Source organism: Canis lupus, chromosome 11 (assembly GCF_003254725.2).
Source record: "Canis lupus dingo isolate Sandy chromosome 11, ASM325472v2, whole genome shotgun sequence".
Taxonomy (NCBI): domain Eukaryota; kingdom Metazoa; phylum Chordata; class Mammalia; order Carnivora; family Canidae; genus Canis; species Canis lupus.
Window position 1 is genome coordinate 68,024,520 of NC_064253.1, and position 20,354 is coordinate 68,044,873.

At 60.2% G+C, this 20,354-nt stretch overlaps 2 protein-coding genes across 6 annotated transcripts in view; both read left to right on the top strand.

The window, feature by feature from the left end:
* Positions 1-20,354, top strand: part of COL27A1 (collagen type XXVII alpha 1 chain) — a 135,058-nt gene that overhangs the window by 93,589 nt on the left and 21,115 nt on the right. For all 5 annotated transcript variants that reach the window (XR_007414150.1, XM_025431951.3, XM_049116396.1 and 2 more), the window contains 13 exons: positions 2,828-2,881; positions 3,434-3,478; positions 3,567-3,611; positions 3,870-3,923; positions 5,075-5,128; positions 5,772-5,825; positions 7,058-7,111; positions 8,551-8,604; positions 12,858-12,965; positions 16,694-16,747; positions 16,865-16,972; positions 18,284-18,337; positions 19,225-19,278. Coding sequence is in view for 4 of the 5 variants with exons in the window: in XM_025431951.3 (XP_025287736.1) it covers positions 2,828-2,881; positions 3,434-3,478; positions 3,567-3,611; positions 3,870-3,923; positions 5,075-5,128; positions 5,772-5,825; positions 7,058-7,111; positions 8,551-8,604; positions 12,858-12,965; positions 16,694-16,747; positions 16,865-16,972; positions 18,284-18,337; positions 19,225-19,278 (792 nt within the window). In the remaining variant the exon portion in view is untranslated. The remainder of the gene's footprint in view (positions 1-2,827; positions 2,882-3,433; positions 3,479-3,566; positions 3,612-3,869; positions 3,924-5,074; positions 5,129-5,771; positions 5,826-7,057; positions 7,112-8,550; positions 8,605-12,857; positions 12,966-16,693; positions 16,748-16,864; positions 16,973-18,283; positions 18,338-19,224; positions 19,279-20,354) is intronic.
* ATP6V1G1 (ATPase H+ transporting V1 subunit G1) overlaps positions 5,288-20,354 on the top strand; it is a 247,032-nt gene continuing 231,965 nt past the window's right edge. Inside the window, exon 1 of the mRNA XM_049116401.1 lies at positions 5,288-5,295. The gene's annotated coding sequence lies outside the window, so the exon portion shown is untranslated. The remainder of the gene's footprint in view (positions 5,296-20,354) is intronic.

Below are 20,354 nucleotides of genomic sequence, written 5' to 3' on the forward strand. Positions count from 1 at the left end.
CCAGCTCTGGGACCTCAGGCCAGCTTCTTCACTCCTCCAAGACTTAGTGGATGACATTTGAACTCACATCAGCTGGATGCCCTTTTTTTTTCCCCCACCACCACCAGTCAGTGCTTATCAGTGCAGGAGTGAGCTCCCCATCCGTGAGGGTGTGCAAGCCAGAGACTAGAGAAGCCTGCCTGGAAGGCTCTGCCCTGCGGCACGGTGTTGGTGAAGACAGTGCCTAAAAGCCCTGTTACCTGGGAGAGTCCACTATCTCCCTCCAGCAAGCACTTTGAGGGAGTCATAGGGGATTCTAGGATTCACGTGCCTGACACTGGGCTCTGCTCCCAAGGAGGGGGCTCAGAGCTCAGCAGACCTGGCCCCGAATCCTGGCTCTTCCTCTGCGACCTTGAGCCACTGGCTCCCTCTCTCCGGGCCTCTAGTTTTCCTCTGTAGAGCGGGCGGGAGACAGAGCTGAGCTCTCTGGAGGGCCAGGGTCCGATCCCTCCATGCATGGCGAGCGGCTCGGCAGGCAGGGGACAGGCCCGCGGTCCTTCCCCCTTGGCCATCCATCCCTTTGCCACAAGGCCTACGATTGGCCAGGTTTTCTCTGGACGGTAGCGCCAGCCGGGACTGCCATGGCATCTTCCTGGGGACTGGCGACCAGAGAACAGACACACGGCTCAGACCAAGCCCCAGAGGCCCAGGCCTGCCTCCAGCAAGGCAGGCTGACCCGTGTTTGCTTGGGGAAGGAAGGAGCAGGCCCGGGGGACGGGGCAGGGGGGCGGGGGGGCGGGGGGGGACTCTCGGGACCCAGGACGAGCCGCAGAGTGGCCCGGAGCAGGGGTTGGCGTGCGCCCTGCTCATCTCCCCGCCCTGGGGAGCCAGCAACGGAGGGGGCTGTGGCTCCAGACAGCGAAGGCTGGCCCTGTATCCCGCTCCCCACCCCACCCCCCAGCAGCACCCGCTTCTCCCTCAGCTCGCTGGTCTCCCAGGGAGTGCGCTCTCCCAGGACACTGTCTCCTCCACGTCCTGCTCCAGGCTTCTCTGACTTGCACACCCCCTCTGATGCGGAGCTCACTTGCACACTGAGAAGCAGTGACAGGTAGAGAGGTGTGGAAGGAAATGGGCATCCGGCTGAGTTGGGTCCACTTCCCAGCAGTGCGACCGCAGGCTCTTTCCTTGTGGCAAGAGGAGGACGATAGCTTTTAGGATCGTTGCTGCTGCTGCTGTAGCTACTGCTACTATTGGAGATCACGAATGTGTCTCTCAGAAAGCTTGGCTTCCCGGGATTAACAGGGTGCTGTGTGGTTCAGACCAAGCCATCAGCACCTCTGGGCCTCCACCGCAGGCCCAGAGCCATCCCTTTCCAGGCAGGTTCAAGCCTCAGCTAGAGACAGAGGCCAGGGGCCAGGAGCCATCTCTCAGGAGGGCCCAGATGCCCAGCCAGCAGCTCAGCCTCTGTCCCAGCTCCTAAGACCCGGGATGTCCCCACCTACACAACGGGGAGATATTCCCATCCCCATTTCAGAGACAAGATAACGGAGGCTCCGCGTGGCCCCCCGTCCTGGCTTTACCCAGTCCATGAGGCACTATTGAAGGCTCTGGTCTGGAGTGGAGGCATCGGGTAGCTGATAAGAGGAACTGTTGCTTTTTCTGGCTCAATTATTAATTGAAAATTTCCTTGCTCCGTTTTTATTTTATTTTTCAAAGATTTTATTTATTTATCCATGAGAGACACAGAGAGAGGCAGAGACACAGGCAGAGGGAGAAGCAGGCTCCCTGCGGGGATCCCAATGTGGGACTCGATCCCAGGACCCCAGGATCATACCCTGAGCCTAGGCAGATGCTCAACCACTGAGCCCCCCAGGCATCCGTTCTTGCTCCGTTTTTAAATTTCTTCACGTTGTTTTCTCCTCCCTTATCTGCACCCGCTCCACTCAGACATGTTCCTCAGCCCCCTTTGGTGGCTGGCCCCCACACTCCCAGGCCCAGGGTGGGCCAGCCTCTTGCATGAGACCCTCTTGGTCTCCCCAGTGTGACCCCCTGCCCAGGTCCCCTCCAGCACAAACACACTGTTCTCTACGGCGGCCTTTGCCGGGGACCCCATTCCATCTGTGTCTCTGTGGGCGTCCCTGAAAGGGGTCACACAGGCCTGTGGGTAGAACCCTGGAGGGGATACCCCTGCTGATGTGCTAAGGGACCTTAGACCAGTCGCTTCCCTTGGCTGGGCCTCAGTGTTCCCATCTGTGCAGTGCGGGGAGGGGGTGTATTGGACCTGCCTCACGGTGGGGGCGCTCCCGGATTCCAAAAGAATAAGATTGTCCTTCCGGGGCTCCAAGGAACAGCTGCCTGACCCTGCCCTGTACCTGGCCCTCCAACACCAGCCGTCGTCTGGGAGCTGGCTGGAGGAGGCTGCTCCACACACCCGGCCACATGCAGACCCTCCCCGGGCCCTCCTGTCACTTCCCCCCAAGGGTTGTGGTGTGTACACCAGTTAGTGCCCCTTGTGTGCTCGGCGAAGAGGATGCAACAGCCGGGTGTGAAGAGCTGACTGTGGGGACCTGGCCACATGTGTCCGGCCCTCAGCCTCCGCGACCATGAAGGGCGTTGGCCGGCTGACCCCCAGGGTCTCCTTAACCACCAGCCCTGTTCTGGAACGACGGGGCCTCTAGCTGAGTCCCTCGGGGCTTCCCCGTGTCGCACCCGGGTGACCCGGCTGGGGGGGGGGGGGATGCGGGCAGTGGGAGGAAAGGCCCGAGGCCCTGGGCAGCCCGCGCTCCTGGTTCCCAGCCCGAGGGAGACCCCTGCTGTCCACCGTGCTAGTCCCTTTTTCCTGTTCCAGGGCCCCCGAGGACCGGACGGACCAGCCGGGGAGCAGGGGTCCAGGGGCCTGAAGGTACCAACCCCACGGCCTGCCCTTCCTCGCGCCTCCCACGCCGCCCGGGACAGGAATCCAGGAACCAAGGCTCAGGCCCTCCTCGGGGCGCTAGGGCCCTGGACAGCAGGGAGCCCAGGAGAGGCTGGGAGCTCCCGGGCCACTCCTCCGGGCCCTGCAGCCTGAGCCTGGGTGGGGGGGGAGGAAGAGCAGAGTCGGGGGGGGAGGGAGGGAGAGAGCAGTGGACAAGAGGGCGCCCGAGGAGGCAGGAGGCAGGGCGGGGAGGGAGCCTCGGGTGCCCTCTGGCCCCTTCCCTGGGGCCCCCAGCCCCCTCCAGAGCCCCCGAGAGCCGAGATTGCCTCTGGTCCCAGCAGGAGCCAGGGGTCCCCGGCTCTCCAGAGCAGATGGTGACGGTGACGAGCCAGGCCCCTTGCCTGGTCTCAGTTTTCCCACCTGCACAACCGGGAGGGGGGACCCAGTCCCTTCCGTCTCCCCCGCAGCGTGGGTCGGGGCCCGAGAAGGGCCCTCCTAAGCACCCTGTCCACCTTCATTCACGTGCTTTGCTTCCTGCAGGGCCCTCCGGGACCGCAGGGCAGGCCGGGCCAGCCGGGGCAGCAGGTACGTCGGGCCCAGGCTGCCGGCCCCCTCCCCTCTCCCGCTCCCTGCCCTGTGGTTTGTGCCTCTAACCCCCCACGTGTGTTTCCAGGGTGCGGCCGGTGAGCGCGGGCACTCGGGCACGCGAGGCTTCCCGGTAAGTAGGTTCTGGAAGCCCCATGGGGCTAGGCCGGGAGATTAGAGCCACGTTACTGAGTCCCCATCCCACTGCGGAAACCACAGGGTTCTGGCTCCCCCCTTCCCTGCGCCGAAGCCCCTCCAGCCTGCCTCGCTCTCCCCGAGACTCAGTCTCCCCGCCTGTCACGTGGGAGGGTGGGCGTGGGACCCTCGCACCTTGCGAAGGCTTCCGGAGGAGGCCTGGGAGGGACTCAGACCACCTTGGTTCCCTCTGCAGGGCATCCCGGGCCCCTCAGGCCCCCCGGGCACCAAGGGCCTCCCAGGAGAACCGGTGAGTGCTCGCTCTCCTCCTCCTTTTGCCTCTTTGCCCCTAGCAGGCTGGTCTGGGTGGGCCAGCGCCCCGGGGCTGTGGGACGTGGTCACACAAGAAGGAGGTGACAGAGGGACAGGCCTGGGTGGGGAGGTCGCTGGCTGGAGAGCTCAGGAGCTCTGGGTTGGAGTCCAAGCTCACTTGCCCCTCAGCCTAGTTTTCTTGCAAGAAACAGGAAGAATTGTCCCTATTGTGCCATCCTGTTGTGAAGATAAGAAAATGTAGGGGCGTCTGGGGGGCTCGGTGGTTGAGCGTCTGCCTTCAGCTCAGGCCCTGATCCCGGGAGGGTCCTGGGATCGAGTCCCACGTCGGGCTCCCTGCATGGAGCCTGCTTCTTCCTCTGCCTGTGTCTCTGCCTCTCTCTCTCTCTCTCTCTCTGTCTCTCGTAAGTAAATAAATAAAATCTTTAAAAAAATGTATACAGGGTGCATTGCACAGTGAAAAGCTGAGGGAACGGGGTACTCGAGTCTCCAAGGGAGGCAGGATGGGAATTGCAGGGTCCCGACAGGAGCCAGTGAGGGGTTTGAAACAGAGATAACCGTTCAGGAGGTCTCCCTGGAAGGAGGGGTCTGGGGGGCAGCCTGAGAGTCAGCCCCCTGCCCGGGAGGCAGTGAGTGGTACCCCTGCAGAGGGATGGGAGGGGACAGTCTGGGGGGGCCCCAGCAGGAGGGAGCCCTGCATGGGGCAGGAGGAGGACGGGGGCTCCTGCCTCCCCCCGGGGGCCGAGCCATGGCCCCACATCTCTAGGCCCAAGGAGATGCCATATTGAACAGTAAATTGACCAGGAGCCTGGTGGGTCGGGGGGGGGGCTTTAGCAGGCGGATCCCAGGTGGAAGGGCGTCCAGGCAGAGGGAACAGAGTGAGCAAGGCTGCTTGGAGGAGCCGGCAGGTTTCTGAGTGGGGGAGGGACCCCCGGTTTGAGAGAAGGAATGTGAGAGAGCGGGTGGTGAGGAGGGAGCTACAGGTGGCAGGTGTCGGGGTGGGGGGGCGGGGGGGCGTGGCTGCAGAGTCCCAGGTTCCGGGATCCTCTCCCTCACCCACCCCTGCCGACCCCACAGAGGGCCCAGGCCACCTTCTCAAAACTGTTGCGCACCTGCCTTTCTGTCTTATAGGGCCCGCAGGGACCCCAGGGGCCACTTGGCCCTCCAGGAGAGATGGGACCCAAGGTGAGTGCCGCGGCCCCCTGTGTGTCCCATGACACTGCTGGGGAGATGTCATCCTCTGCAGGGGTGGGGGGCGCCCTGGCCTGGCCTGGGGATGCGCGTGTCCTGTGTCTTGCAGAAACCCAAGGGCAGACCCGCTAGGAGAGAGGGCAGGTCCGCCCCCGGAGCGTAGGGCGAGGAGGGGCTCCCCGGGGGCCCCTCCCGGGGGTCTCAGGCACCTGTGCCCTCTCCCGGGGGCGGGGAAAGCCAGCTGCAGGCTTTGCGCAGGGGCTGGGGCCATGCCGATGACGGGAACCGGGCCCCCATCCCATGCCTGTCGTCCTGGCCCCGCTTCTGAGCAAGGACGGGACCCCCAGCCCGCGCGGCCTCCGCTGGCTGCCTCCCCTGTTGTCCCGGGCAGCAGGATCTTTTCTGCCTTGTGCTCACCAAGGGCTCTTCTTGTGGCAAACCACGCTTGTGGGGACGCAGAAGGTTCTGGCAGCTTCTGGGTAGCCCCGGGCCCAAGGCCACCCTGTGACCTGGGCGCCTTCCCTGCCCTCTCTGGGCCTGCCCAACCGACCTCCTCCCTCCTCCCTCCTCCCTCCTCCCTCCTCCCCCCAGTCGGAGGCGGCCCTCGCTGTAGGGGACCAATGGCATTTCCTTGCAGGGGCCACCCGGTGCCGTGGGAGAGCCGGGCCTTCCTGGGGAAGCCGGGATGAAGGTAAGGCGGGATGAAAGAGCAAAGTGACTTGTGGAAACCGGCTCCCAGCTGGCGGCCACGTCCTCCCCACGGAAGAGAAATGGGCCTTTCTTGTGTGGGGATAATGAGTTCTCTGTGTCGCTGCCGGCCGGGGAGCGGGGAGCGGGTCCTGGCGGTGGCCACAGGGGCGGGCCCAGCTGGCCCGGAGCCCCCGCCCCTGCCCCCCTGCCCAGCGGTGTTTTCTCTGGCACCTGCCCCCCTCCGGAGGCCACACCTCCCGGCCTCCCGAGATACCTTCTGCATTTGGGCCCCGTGGCCCTCGCTACCTGCGGGGACCAGGCGCCCCTTGATGCCTGGGCTCCGGGGGAGCCGTGGAGGAGGACGCAGGCCCGGGGCTGGCGGCCTGAGGGCCTCGCTAGGGCAGGGCCCCGGGGTGGGGGGGGACTAGAGGCAGACGCCCCCTCCCCAGCGGTGGCTGAGCCTCCCGCCGTCCAGAGGGACTCGGACCAGCCCCGGGACTTCGGTTGTTGGCTTCGGTCCAGAAAACTTTGCTGCGACAATGTGGAAAACCGGCCCGTCTATAAAAACGGACAGAAATGGGATCCTTCTAGTTCGGGGCAGGGCCGGGGGCTCAGCGCCCCACCTCCTCCTGGTGCCCCCACCCCCCAGACGTCAGCACGGACGGAGACTAGTCTGGAAATCCCCACGTGGTGATCTTTGAGGGGAGGGGGGCAGGTGACATTTGTTCCGGCTCGTTTAGGGCCTCTTCCTCCTTTGGGTTTCTCTCCAAGGCTCCCGGGGAGAGTAAAGAAGGTGGTCAGCCACAGACTTGCCATCCCTGCGTCCGATCCTCCCTGGAGCCAAACTACCCAAGGTTTGGGTCCCGAACCTGTCCCTTCTTAGCCTCATGGGCTCGGGCCAGTTACGGAGCCCCCGTGCGTGGTCCCTTGTAAGAGAAGATCTGTTTTCCGGCAGGGTTGTTGTGGGGTTTAGGTGCGAAGTCAAGAGGCACATAGGGCAGCGCCGTGTCAGCGTGAGCTCGATGGTGGTGGCGTTGGTGGTGGTCCTGACGCGGCCAGGGCTGGCGAGGAGCAGGGGCTCTGGCTGGCATTTTGCCGTTTCGCTTTGGTCCTTGGGAACGAGGTGCTTCCCCGGCTCCCCGCCCAAGTCAGAGCTGCTGAGAACAGGAAGGCGAGGCCAGGGCCGGGACTGGCCCTACCCGCCCCCACGGACTTGTGTTTGGCTTCTCCTAGGGTGACCTTGGGCCTCTGGGCCCCCCTGGGGAGCAAGGCCTCATTGGGCAGCGGGTAAGTCGAAGACCCCCTCCCCCAGGGGCACTTGGGTCAGGGGTGGGGGTGGGGAAGGGCTTTATTCAACCTCCCTGAACCTCAGGGAGAAGGAGACCGTGAATCCCTACAGCCTCATCCCGCCTCTCTTGGCAAACCAGCATCTCCACAACGTAGAGAGGCTCTCCTGGAAGAAAAGGATTGTGTGGTCAGAGTGTTTGAGACTCACTGCACGCTCCGCGTTCCCTCGTCCACATTAGCCGTAGCATCTTCAAGGCTCTGAGAAGGCCTGCAGCCAAGACATTGGTTGCTTTTGGATTAATCCCAATTTAGTTGACCCACAAGCCCTTCTGCTTTTTGAAACACACCTGCTATGCTCCCTGGAAACTGTTCCATGGAAGGTCATCTCCCCCACAAAGCTTGTCTTTCGAGGAGAAGCTTTGGGATGCCTCTCTGTCTGCCCCTCTATGCTCTGTGCCCTGTTTATAAGGTCTCCGCCTGGGAGGGGTACAGTGCAGAAGGTGGGGTCCAAGTGGGGGGACTTAGCCCCTTGCCCATATGGAGTCACGTTCTAGTGGATCCATTAGTGACATCTGCCACGGGCACGAGGAGGGCGGGGCCTACACACCTGTCATGCCTTTGCTGTCCCTGCCTCGATGACCTCTGAGGCCCCTTCGGGCTCAGGTACCGAGCAGCTATAAACTCTGCAAGCCAGGAGAGACCCCAACTCATGCGACAGCTGATCTGAGAACTGAGAAGTCCAGGGGCATCTCTGGGGCAGGGACTGCAGGCCGAGAACCTAGCTGGGGGGTCAGATGGGGACGCAGGGTCTTGGTATCACTCCCAAACTGGCTGGGAACAAAAGTCTTAAGGCTGGTCTCCCTTTCCTCATCTGAGAGATGGGGTTCCGCGAGGAGCTCGCTGCAGTTCCAGAAACAAGGTCCCTAACGGCTGCACCTGCTGGCGCTTACCCTGCGCCTTCCACGCACCCTTAAAGCACGCGGTATCCGCCCAATTTTCCGATGAGGAAACGGGTGCCCGTGGGGGCTTGTGATCACACTGCCAGCGAATGGGGAGCCCAGTGGGGAAACTGAGGTCTGTATGGCATCCAAGCCTTTCGCAACCGCTGGGCATCTGTGCTTCCCAGTCCAACCAGCCAGTTGGACCCTTCGTAACTCATAGTCTCATGTAGCCTGCACTGACCAACCCGGCAGATGGAGCAGGCTGGGCTTGGGGGTCTGCTCCTCGTTTCTGAAGAGCTGGGAGCGGGTACCTCAGCCCCCCGGCTCACTCACTAATTCGGCCACTGTTCACTGGGCACCTGCCGTGTGCCGGGCGCTCCAGGGCCCTACTGCCGGGAGCTAGGGGGTTGGCGTCCTGCCTCGGGGTGGGGGCGCGTAAAAGCGCATCGGGCCCTTCCCCAGGAGTGTCTCCTCATCTTTCTCCACTGCCCTTTGCAGGGAGAGCCGGGACTCGAGGGAGATAGTGGCCCTGCAGGGCCCGATGGGCTGAAGGTGAGTATCCTGCTGCTGGCGGGGCTGGGGGGGGATTTCTGGAACTGCCTTCCATCTCTGCCCCCCTCCGCTCCCGTCCAAGGCCTAAGCTGTCTCCAGGAAGCTCTGTGTTCCCATGAAGCTCTGAGAGCAGACCCCTGGCTCCTATGCCAAGGAGCCCTGTCCAGCCCCCGCACCCGCACCCGCACCCCTACCCTGCCCACCACCGCCTCCTGCCCTGCGCAGATGGGACCATCCCACCACCCACTCCGCTCTGCTACCTTTCTCCTCAAAACTACAGCCTCTCTGGGGTAAGGGTTGTGCCTGAACACCCCCGCTCTGTGCCAGGCCCAGAGCCAGCAGCGTTGATACCTGTCATCTTCCAAACATCCTAAAAGATCTGGAAAATAATAATCCCCCGCCCCCCGTGACCTGTAAGCCACTATTTATGGTGGACTAGTCACGTACGCATCCGGGACGATGCTAAGCCCTTCGTATTATGTAACACCTCATTAATGCGACGGGGTAAGTTCTGTCTTTAACTTATTTATTTTTTCATGTTTAAAGATCTTATTTACATATTCATGAGAGACACGAGAGAGAGGCAGAGACACAGGCAGAGGGAGAAGCAGGCTCCCTGCAGGGACCCTGATGCGGGACTCGATCTGGGGACCCCGGGGTCACGCCCTGAGCCGAAGGCAGATGCTCAGCCTCTGAGCCACCCAGACGTCCCAAGTTCTGTCTTTAAATGAGGAAACGCAGACACAGAGAGGTTAAGCAACCTGCCCAGGGACACACAGCTAGTAATTGGCACAGCCGAGACCCAAGCCTCGGCTACCCGTCTACACCGTGCACCCATTCTACGGGTGAGGGGATTGAGGCTCAGTGGAGGCAGAGGCGCACTCATCCAGAGTCTAGGGCTGTGAGCGGAGAACCCAAAATTCAAACCCAGGGCTCCCCAGCACTAAAGCGGGTAGGTCAGCCTAACCGTGCCCTGCTGCGTCCCGCGAATTCCTCTGTCAGCCGCAGGTGCTGGCACCTTCAGGAGGCGCCAGGGCTCCCCCGAACCCCGGGGCAGGTGGGCATCGCTCTCCCGACTTACCAGCTCCACCTCTAGCCCCAGCCTGTCGCTGGCAGCCGGCCCCAGCTCAGCCCTGGAACAAGGATAGGTGGGCTTTCCCCAGGGCTGGCCCGTCACCCCGTGAGTCAGCTTCTCAGCCCAGGGCTCAGTGCCACATCCCAGAATCCCTTTGTCACCCGTTTCCTCTCCATGTGACCCCAGATAAGCAGCCCTCAATTCCCCATCGCCACACCCCCGCCCCCACCGCCCCATCCCCTAGTTGCTCTGGGCCCCCAGGGCTTCCCCATCTACCTGGACGCCCCTGGGACAGGCCCCTGGCCGGCTCCCCATCCCCCCCACCCCCGGGGTTTTCTTGCAAGGCCGAGAGCGCCCCCCTGTCTGCCAGCGCCTGCTTCTCTCCTCTCCAGCTGGGCCGCCTCCCAGGGTACCTCGGGGGCCTGGCTGGGTAACCCCGGGCCCCTGTGGCCCCTGCACACCCTCTGCCAGGTGCCTGCGTGAATTGCAGTGACGCTGGAGAACATTCCAGCCGAGATGCTCTGGGTGCTCACCGTGCACTCGCACCACCTGCCTTGGGCGCTTTATGTGACCAAACCCGTTTAATCCTCCCAGCTGCCCTGTGAGCTACACGGGTCACCATCCCCACTTGACAGATGAGGAAACTGAGTCCCAGCGCGGGGGCCTCTTCCGCTTCTGGCCAGCCACCGTTCTTCCCCTTGGATCTTCTTACTGGGGTGGGCTGGGAGCGGGGTCTTCGAGGTCTCACGCAGCCTTTCCCGCTCTCTCAGCGCCGCACCTGGCACTGCCTTCATCCTCTTCCTCTCCTTTCAGAGGCAGCCCAGCCCTAGACCTTGGGCCAGAGTAGCTGTGCGGGCGTCCAGCGTCTTCCCTCCTCATCCATCCTGCCGTCTGTACGGCCTTTGTCCCGAGAGTCACCTTCACGGTGAAAACCACCTCTCGGACACCACGCAGCACTTGATAGTTGATAGAGTGTTTCCATGCTGATCGTGTCCTTTGAGTTTGCCGACAGCCAGCGGGTGGTGGTGGCGGTGGTGGCGGTCACTCCTGCCAAGACTAAGGTCTATCCAGAACTCCCGCGCCAGACGTTATGCTAAGCTACTTACGTGGATTAGCCCTTTCAATCCCCGTAGTAACCCTGTGCTGCTTATTTTACAAATGAAGACACTTGCCCAGGGTCACGCAGCTCTTGAGGGGTGGCAGCGAGATTCCAGTTTCAGCAACAGAACCCCAGCAGTGAGGGGGTGACGTCCCCTGCACAGAGAACCTCAGAATTCCAAAGCACCAGAACCCTAGGGTCTCACGCATGCTCTGCCACTGGCCTAACGAGCTGTTGCGAAGCCTCTTCCTCGCCCTGGGCCTTAGTCCCCCAGCTTGAACTCCAGAAGGTTGAGCTAGACGATGGCTAAGGCTCTCCTGAGCATTCACAGATGCCCCGGGACTCTAGAATTCTCCAGGATCCCGCCCCCTGCGCCCCCGCCCAGAGCCCACTGTGCAGGGGATCCTCAAGTACGCCACCCCAGGCTGCGGGGGTCTGGGCGGTCCCTGGGGCCAGGGCCCCTGCAGGTGCCAGGCCGGGGCTTCTCTCTGAAAACCAGCCCAGCCGCCTGGAGCAGGCCGCCTGCCTCTGAGAGCCAGGAGAGCAGGGGGCCGGGGCTGACGAGCCGGGGGGGGGGGGGGGAGTCCTGGAGCTGGAGTCTGTAGTAGGTTCATGGGGGCAGTGCCCCGTCTCCATGCCGGGCTGTGCTGGGAGCCCGAGAATCTCAGTGGGACGGGATCTCACAAACCAACCCGTCCCACCCTGCCCTGGTGCCCAGGTCTGCTCTGAGCCGGCCCACACCTCAGCTTGGGGTGTCCCTCCCCTATCTCTGGACCCCTCTTCACTGGGGAGGCTCCCCTGTCCCCAGCTGAGCTAGAAATCACCCGCAGAGGCCCCTGCGCCAGCGTCTTGCACCCAGAGCCCAGGCCCCAGCAGGTCCGGACTGTGGGGTCAGCTCTCAGCAGACCTGTTCCCAGGCTCCGGCCTCATGCCTTCTGCACCCTGATCTTTCTCCTGGACCCGCCCCAGTTTATCAGCGTTCCTTGTAAAGCGTGGCGCCGGGACACAGCGCTGGCCAAGACACGCTCCCCTTCTCCCAGCCCGCTCCCCCCGACAGCCGCCGCCCACCCCTTCCTCCTATGCATGACTTCAGACGCTTTCCCACGGGTCCCTCTGCACAGTCCCAGCTCAGCCACTTGCAGACTGGCCACGAGCCCCGCCGGGCCTGCCAGCCCGATGGAGGTGGCCTTCCGATGGGCGCCATCCTGTTCCTCTGTGCCCACGGCCCGTGCTGCCCCCTCAGTCCTGCTCTGCCCATGGCTGCCAGGGCACCAGCCCATGCCCTGGCCTGGCACGGCTCAGCCTGCCAGGACGTGGCCTGGACGTGGCAAGTGCCATGCAAGTGGTAACTGCTGCCTGCTGGATGGAGGGAGGGCCCCGCGTCCGGCGAGGCTGAGAGCCGGGCTGAGTAGACAGCGAGGGGAGGTGGTGCTCGCTGTAGAGTCAGACGAGTAGAAAAAAAAAAAAAAAAAAACAGAAAAAATAAGATGGAGCTAAGCAGTGCGGTTGGATTAGACCCCTAAGGCTTCACGTACTGCTGACGAGCTTCCTTGCTTCGGGTCACCCGTGCCTCGGCCGCGAGCCTGCGACCTCAGGCTCATTATCACTGTCCACTGTTTTCATGCAAGCAGGGGTTGAAAATGCAACTCAAAAAAATGGAGTCATTTCGGAGAGGCAGGATTGGGTGAATTGTTTTCCTTTTTTTAAAGTCTCCATCAGCATCTTAAGACTCTTGTCCCCCAAGTAGAAATATTTGGGGAGAAATCGCCCGAGCCCCAGGCTTCCAGAGCTGCCCCCTTCCTGTGAATTCCTTGGGGCGGGAGGGGTCGGGGTCCCGTGTTCCCTCTGAGCGACTTCCTCCCTGGCCCAGGTACCATGTCGGGGGTGTCCCCTGTGCCAGCCAGGCCAGGCCACCCTGACCCTTTGGGTGGCTCACGGAACCATCAGGGAATCCAGGGGCTGCTCGGCTGTGGACATCCAAACGGAGCCTTGAGGTTTAGCATCTCTGATGGGCTTAGTGACTAATTTATTCTCTGTCTGCCTCTCTCTCTCTCCCTTCCTTGTGTTCTTCCAACCTAGGGGGACAGGGGTGACCCTGGGCCTGATGGTGAACGTGGCGACAAAGGCCAGGAGGGCCTGATGGGCGAGGACGGGCCCCCCGGCCCCCCTGGCATCACTGGCGTCCGGGTGAGTGTGTCACTTGGGGGTCCGGGTGGACGTGCCACCCACGCCTGTTCAGGCAGTTGGACAGGAGGTCTCTAGATAGCAGCTACCTAAAGGTCTCCGCTGTGATCCTTCCTCCACCTGCGAGCTTCCCAGAGCACTGTCTGCCCGTGCCCCGCCCCTGCCTAACCCTCCCACGGCTCCCGAGCGCCCTTGGACCTAGCATCACATTCCTCAGTCTGGCTGCCACGCCCTCCACAAGCCTGGCCCTGCTGAACTTGTCCCACATTCAGCCACCCTGAATTTAGCAGGGGGGATTTAGAATCTGTGATTCCTCACCAGAACTTGCTGCTGCCCTCCCTGGGTCACGCGCTTGGTACGCTGAAGGATTGGGGAGGAATGCGTGCTGAGATCACTTTGGGTTCCAACATTCCAGGGGCCCTTTCTTAGTAAACTTTTGAGTATCATGGCCGTGGGACGGGTGGCAACATGCAGCAGAAATAGCCCTGGGCCTAGAGTCCAAAGGTTGAGTTCTAGCTTGAGAATCCACTGTCTCTGTGACCTTAGGCAGATCACTGCTGCCCCTCTATGAGCCTTGGTTTTCTTATCTTTAAAGAGTCAGTGAAACTGTGGAAAAGAAAGTACTTTCGACAGTGTGCCAGAAAACAAATGTTGTCTTTATGAATCTGGAGGAGAAAACGACTAGAAGCTGCTGGTGGTGGTGGTGGTAGTAATGGTAGTAATGTTGATGGTTGGAGGTGAAGATGATGATGATATTGATGATGGTGATGGTTATGGTGATGATGGTGGAGACGGTGATGGTGGAGGTGATGGTATTGGTGATGGTGGTGGTAATAATGGTGATGATGGTGATGATGGTGGCAACGATGGTGATGGTTTTGGTGATAGTAGCAGGGATGGTGGTGGCAATGGTGACGACTGTGATGATGGTGATAGTAGAGGTGATAGTATTAGTGATGGTGGTAATGGTGCAGGTGATAGTGGTGATGATGGTGAAGGTGGTGGTGATAGTGAGGATGACGGTGATGGTGACAATGGTGGCAATGATGATGGTGATGATGGTGATGGTGATGGTGGAGGTGATAGTATTAATGATGGTGGTAATGATGTGAAGTTGGCGGTGATGGTGAGGATGATGGTGATGATGGTAGAGGTGGTGGTGATGATGATAGTGGCAATGATGGTGGTGGTGGCAGTGGCAGTGGTGGTGACAGTGGCCATGGTGATGGGGCAGTGGTGGTGGTAGCAGCAGAATTAGTGTCCGTGTTTTGCTATTTCTGCCAATTTTTATATACTGGAACTGCAAGGAGGTTCCCTGGGGCCAGACTGAGTGTGTGTTGGGTGACAGAGGTGGTGAGAGGCTTGTCTCTTTGGCATCAGGGCTACAGGACAAGCATCACCCACTCTGGCCAGGAAACAGTGGAGTATTTAAAAATAGAATTTTATGAGCCATCAGAGCCTCTCCAGAAACACATCTCCATGGATGGGGGCCCAGCAAAAGTCTTCATTCTGGCCCTGCAGCCTCACCCCGCTGGATGCTCCAGCTCTTACTCAGGATTTCCCACACCATGAGGGACATTCCCAGCTGGAGAGGGCCTGTCAGAACGAGTGGCCGGCCGCCCTGTCCTGAGGGAGACTCCCGGGGCCCTGGCCCTGTGCTGAATTCTTCAGTGCTGACTCATTTCTCCTTCTGACAAAGGGATCAGCCAATAACAATCACCTCAGCCATTGACATGTTCCAGCGGCCCCTGTATCACGGTGTCAGTTGCCCAGATATGACCAGCCTGGGACAACTGAAAATCCACATCTCATTCAAACCCACCTAGGTTACGGGACCTGCGGGTGGCGTCTTCAGCTCACTGCGCCTTTGTCTTTGGCCCTCAAATGGAATAAATAACCCCTTCCTCCCAGGCCTGGGGCCAGAACGCAGCCACGGTGCCTGGGCTGTGGTTGAAGCCTTGATGGTAGTGACTGCTCCATTACTGGACCTGGTCCAGTTCAGTGCTGCCCGGTACAGACAGAAGACGAGCCACATGTGCAACTTAAAGTTTTTCAATCCTCACATTTTCAAAATGTAAAGAGAAGTGGGTGAAAGACATTTTAACGGTAAATTACATCCAGCCCAATATATCCAAGATACGAACGCTTCCAACATGTAATCAACATAGAAATCATTAATCAGGTATTTTGCATTCTTGTTTTCTGCATGAATCTATGAAATCTGATGTGTGATTTACTTTTACAGCACATCTTAATCCGGATGCTAAATTTTCATTGGAGAGGCTCGATCTGTGTTTACATTTCATAAAATACACAGCTGAGAACGTAGATTCATATTTCCAGGTTGTTCCAAGCACACGTAAAAGTTTTACGACAACCGAATTATCCGTCTTTAAATTTGATTTCAATTAAAAGTAAATTGACTAAGAATTTGGTTTCCCCCTCCCAGTAGCCACCTTTCACACGCTCCGTAGCCCCGTGTGGCAAGAGGCCACAGACAGTACACAGCTAGTTTAAGACCTACATATGAGAGGCAGGGAAACTGAGGCACACAGAAGGGGAGGAGGTTGTCCAGGGTCACATGAGGACTTAGGCACCAGAAGGTAGGGCAGTCTGTGCTTGGTCCTTCTAGGACCGCCACTGCCTCCTTCCGGAGGGCCTCAGGGTGATCTAACTGGCACTTACTTTCCTTGGGGACAGAGAATCATCTATTCCAGTACATTTTGCCATGTTTTGTCCTTGTGCTGAATCAAAGCGGGCCTCCCTGTAATTTCCGTCCACTGACCACCCCAGAGAACACAGCTGCCCTGAGGCAGAAATCTGAAGATTGCCATCAGGTGCCTCTGAGTTAGCACATGTGTTTCCTGGCTCCTCTAAGATCCCATCTTCCTGCCTTCCCTCCGCCAGTCGGTGCCTCCTCCTATTCCAAGGTGGGGCCCATCCCCTCCTCATCCTACAGCATGTACCTCTGTTAATACAGCCAAAGAGATTGAATCCAACTAGCTCTTTAGTGCTTGCCAAGAATGTCCTTGTTTTTCCCAGCTCCCTTAGAGGTTTGGGTCTTGAGGGGCTGTCCTCTGGAGACCATCAGGCTGTCCTTTCCAGACCAGAAACACAGCCTGCCTTACCCCCTCCCTCCCAACCCAGTGTGGCTCAGTGTTGGGATTCTCTTCTCTCCCTTTTTTTTCCTCTCTTATGCTCACACATGCGCACTTACAGGCACTCCCTGAAATGAGTGGCCCTGACAAGAGCAGGGCAAAGGAGAGTAGCATTTTGGGATGCCCTATGGGGGAGGGTGCAGAGCGTCCTGTTGGAGGGAGTGGCCTAGCTACCCCAGTGGAAGTGCCCGCCCTGCTGTGGCTCAGGGTGGCTGGGAGGCTGGAACAGTGTGTGGCATGTGGCAGAGCAGAGAGCTGCTCTCATGCAGACAGCTTGGGCACCCAGCAGTTCCTGAAAGGGGGATTTATCCAGCACATACCAGGGTCAGGCACCTGGTGAGCAGGAGAGGCCATCCCCGGGTTGACCTCATACCGCGAGGCAGACAGGACTCCTGTCCCCACTTTGCAGACAAAGCCTCCATCACAAGGTCCCAGGGGTATTGAGCTCAAGGTGAGTTTGGAACCCAGGCAGTCCCCCCTCAGAGCTCCTGTCCCAATGCTCCATATGCTCCGTGGGTCTGCCTCAAGTTTCGCTCATTTCTCACCCTTTTCCTTCCCTCCTGCTCCCCTCAGGGTCCTGAAGGAAAACCTGGGAAGCAAGGCGAGAAAGGCCGGACTGGAGCCAAGGTGGGTTCCACTCCTCCTACGGCCATGATCTCCACAGGCCCTCTTCCCCTACCCCTACCCCACCCCTCTCTCCTCCTGCTGGGGTCTAGTGACAGCCTGTGTCTTCTCCCTCTGCAGGGTGCCAAGGGCTACCAAGGACAGCTGGGTGAGATGGGCGTCCCTGGAGACCCCGGACCCCCTGGCACCCCAGGCCCTAAAGGGTCCCGGGGCAGCCTGGGACCAACGGTGAGAACTCTCGGGTGGGGTGGGGTGGGGCGGGTCAGGCACGGAGTAGAGGTCGGGGTGGGGGGTCCAGGGGCAGAAAGGGGTATCACCTGCTCTACTTCTCAGCCAAACCACTGGCTGTGCCTTGTCCCAACTGCTTCTCTTGAATCATGGGTCCTTTGGAGAAACAGTAGAAGCTGCAGCCTTTCTCCCTGGAAAACTACCCACAATGCCAAGTATTTCTTGCAATTTGAAGGGGGCTGTGGGTCTTCTGCTGTCCTTTATAGACCCAGATTAAGAAGCCTCATTCTAGGGTGGGAGGAGGAGACCAGCCCCTCAGGAGTGTTTTTAGGGAACAAGGAGTTTTCCCACTGGAAACAGATTCATGAAGATCAGGGTGGAAATAGATTCATGTGGATCCGGCTGTAGATCCCTAGGTGACGCTGAGGGCAGCCCAACCTGTTGCTGGCCTGCCCTGAAGGAGGGTCCCAGGGGTCTGCCAGCAGCTAGGGGAGCAAGCAGGGGGGAGGCAGGCAAGTGACGGCATTCCTGAGCCGCCACTGTGCACAGATAAACAGCTGACCCGGTGCGTGTGGCACTGACCGGCAGCGTCTGTGCTGTAAATGCTCCCATCGCGGCCAATTTCGTGCCGTCAGCTCGGTGTCCTGAACGCACAGTTGGGAGGAGGTGCGCAGGATTGTCTGTCATCTGGTAGCTTTGCCACACGAACTCCATAGACGGAAATAGGCTGGAGCATAGATAATAGTAAAAAGTAGTAAAATTATTAGGAAGGGAGGAGTTTTGGGTATTTATCATCTTTGTTATTATTTTTTTAAAATTTTTTAAAGATTTTATTTATTTATTCATAAGACACAGAGAGGAGAGAGAGAGAGAGGCAGAGACACAGGCAGAGGGAGAAGCAGGCTCCAGCAGGGAGTCCGATGTGGGACTCGAACCAGGTCTCCAGGATCACACCCTGGGCTGAAAGTGGCGCTAAACCACTGAGCTACCAGGACTGCCCTCATCTTTGTTTTTAATATAATTGATTTAACTGTAAATTTGTATAACTTTCTATAGCAGTTCTGTTTAAAAGTGGCTCACAAAGGTGAAGACGGTTTAGCCACTGGGGCTCTGAACCCCTGGAGCTGACAGAAGGAAGGGCTGGAGGGAGAAGGGGAGCTAAGGGAGGAGGGGACAGTTGCCACTTGCTCCCCAGCCTGGGTTCTGGGCCGCGGATGTGCCAGTCTGCTGGGCTGACCTGGGCTGGAGCCAGCGCCCAGGCCCTGCTGTGAGAACCACGCCTGTTCCAGCACGGGTCTGCTCCTCTCCTAGGGTGCTCCAGGACGGATGGGGGCCCAAGGAGAACCGGGACTCGCTGGTTACGATGTAAGAAAATCTCACCTCCCCCTCCTCAATTCTGTCCTTGGCTCCACCTGGCACGCCAGGCGTGCCTCCGCCTCTGCCCCCACCACCCCCCTTGGGCCACTGAAGATCCCTGGTCTCCTGGGGCCCACAGAGCAGGGGCACACAGATAGAAACACCCACCCCCTCCACGCGCCCCGGCTGAGTCCTTCCTTCCCGTGGCGGGTGCCACGCATGCTTCCCATCTGGGCGTCGCACCTGCTGTCTGTGGAAGGGGAAGAGCCTTACCTCGCTTTTGCATCCGAGCTGGGCCCCGTGTTAGAGGCGGCGGAGCCAAACCTGTGTTAGACATTTGGGTGACTAGTCCTCAGAGAGGCTCGGGGCTAGCTCAGAAAGGGAAACGGAGGCTTGGGGAGACTCGTGACAGCTTGTTAGGTCTGAAGGTGGGATCCGGTGTCTGAAGGAGGCACAGCAGAGAGAGGAGGCGGACAGGAGGGCAGAAGAAGGGGCAGGGCACAGGACATGGGAACTAGAGAGGAGGCCCCCGAAGCCCCAGGGGGGAGCCTGCCTGTGTGCTTCTCGCCACAGCCTGGGGAAGCATTTTGGCCCTGCCCCTGCCCCAGGGGACACAGCTGGCTCTCAGACTTCTGGCCCCAGATCTGCTCCAGGCTGGGGTGACCCGCGCCCCGACCATCCAAGTGGGCCCAGCCCTTAGAGGGACTGACACGGCCTGTCCGGGAGGCCAGGCCCCAGGAGGCACAGGGCCTGCTCAGGGTGGCACAGGGAGCTGGGGCAGAGCCAGGACCCAAACTCGCAGCCCAGGGTCTCCATCTCTGAGCTCCTGTCCATCACTGTGCCTCTCGGTCCTCACTCCCCCATGCTCTCACCCCTTGCCATCTTGTTTCCCGCAGGGACACAAAGGCATCATGGGCCCCCTCGGACCTCCTGGACCAAAGGGCGAAAAGGTGGGTGCTCAGGCCTGGGAGGCAGCCGCTCCCTCCCATCCCGGCTGGCAGGAGCCAGCCCACGGGGCACTGTGGCCAGGCTGATGGGGAAGTTCACGGTCAGCTCACCCCGCGGCCAGCCAGGAGCCGTTAGACCCACGCTGAACACAGGTGGGCTGCGTGTCAGGGCTGTGCCCAGCGCCGGAGCAAAACCACAGCTCTGCCCGCCCGTCATGTTGGGACTAGAACTGCAGTTCCATCATCTGTGTGAACGTGGGCATTGAAGGCTTGCTCAGGAGCGAGAGCCCCCAGCGAGGGCCAGCGGAGGGCCGCCCGCGAGGCCAGCCTTTCACAGCCGGGAGGGTGCCACTGAGGCAGAGGGAGGGCATGTCCATACCCCTCTGCTTGGCTCCAGCCTCGGTGGAGGAGAGAAATTGCTAGAAGAAAGCTTGCCGATTGCTGTGCCCTGCTGCACGGTGCCGGTGGGGACATGGGACCAGGGGGCCAAGCCATCGGCCCTGGGTCACAATCCAAGGCAGCACCAAACTGGCCCTGGACCTGGGCTTTTGAGTCCTACCTTGGCGACTCTGAGCACCCCTGTTCTTGCCTCCCTCCTCCCCTGGTGGCTCAGCTGGAATGCGTCCTAGCAGGCGGCCACCCCTCTCCCCATCTCCTTGCCCCCCTGCCTCCGCAGCCATCCCTTCGTTCGCTGAGTCAGCTACCCACTAACTACATCCCGCTGCCGTGTGAATCACCCTGGCCTGGCTGGCTGTCCAGCTGGCCCCTTCCTCCTGCTTGGAGAGATCTGCAATCAGTGGGCTCCAGCATCCCACAGGAAGCTGCTGGAAGTGCCACTCAGTACCCTGAGTCCCCCGCCCTCGGCCCTCAGTCTCCCACAGCTGGCACAGGCGGGGTTAACATAGACCCTGACACAAGGCTGAACGTCCCTCTGAGCCACCTGCGGGCCCCAGGCCCAGTTTCTATGGCTACTGAGAATGGGTTCCTGACCCTAAACCTAAGGGCAAAGGCCTTGGGCGGGGCCCCAGGGTTCCTGAGCCTTGATCACCCCATCTGTTAAGTGGGTGGGTACCTCCCGA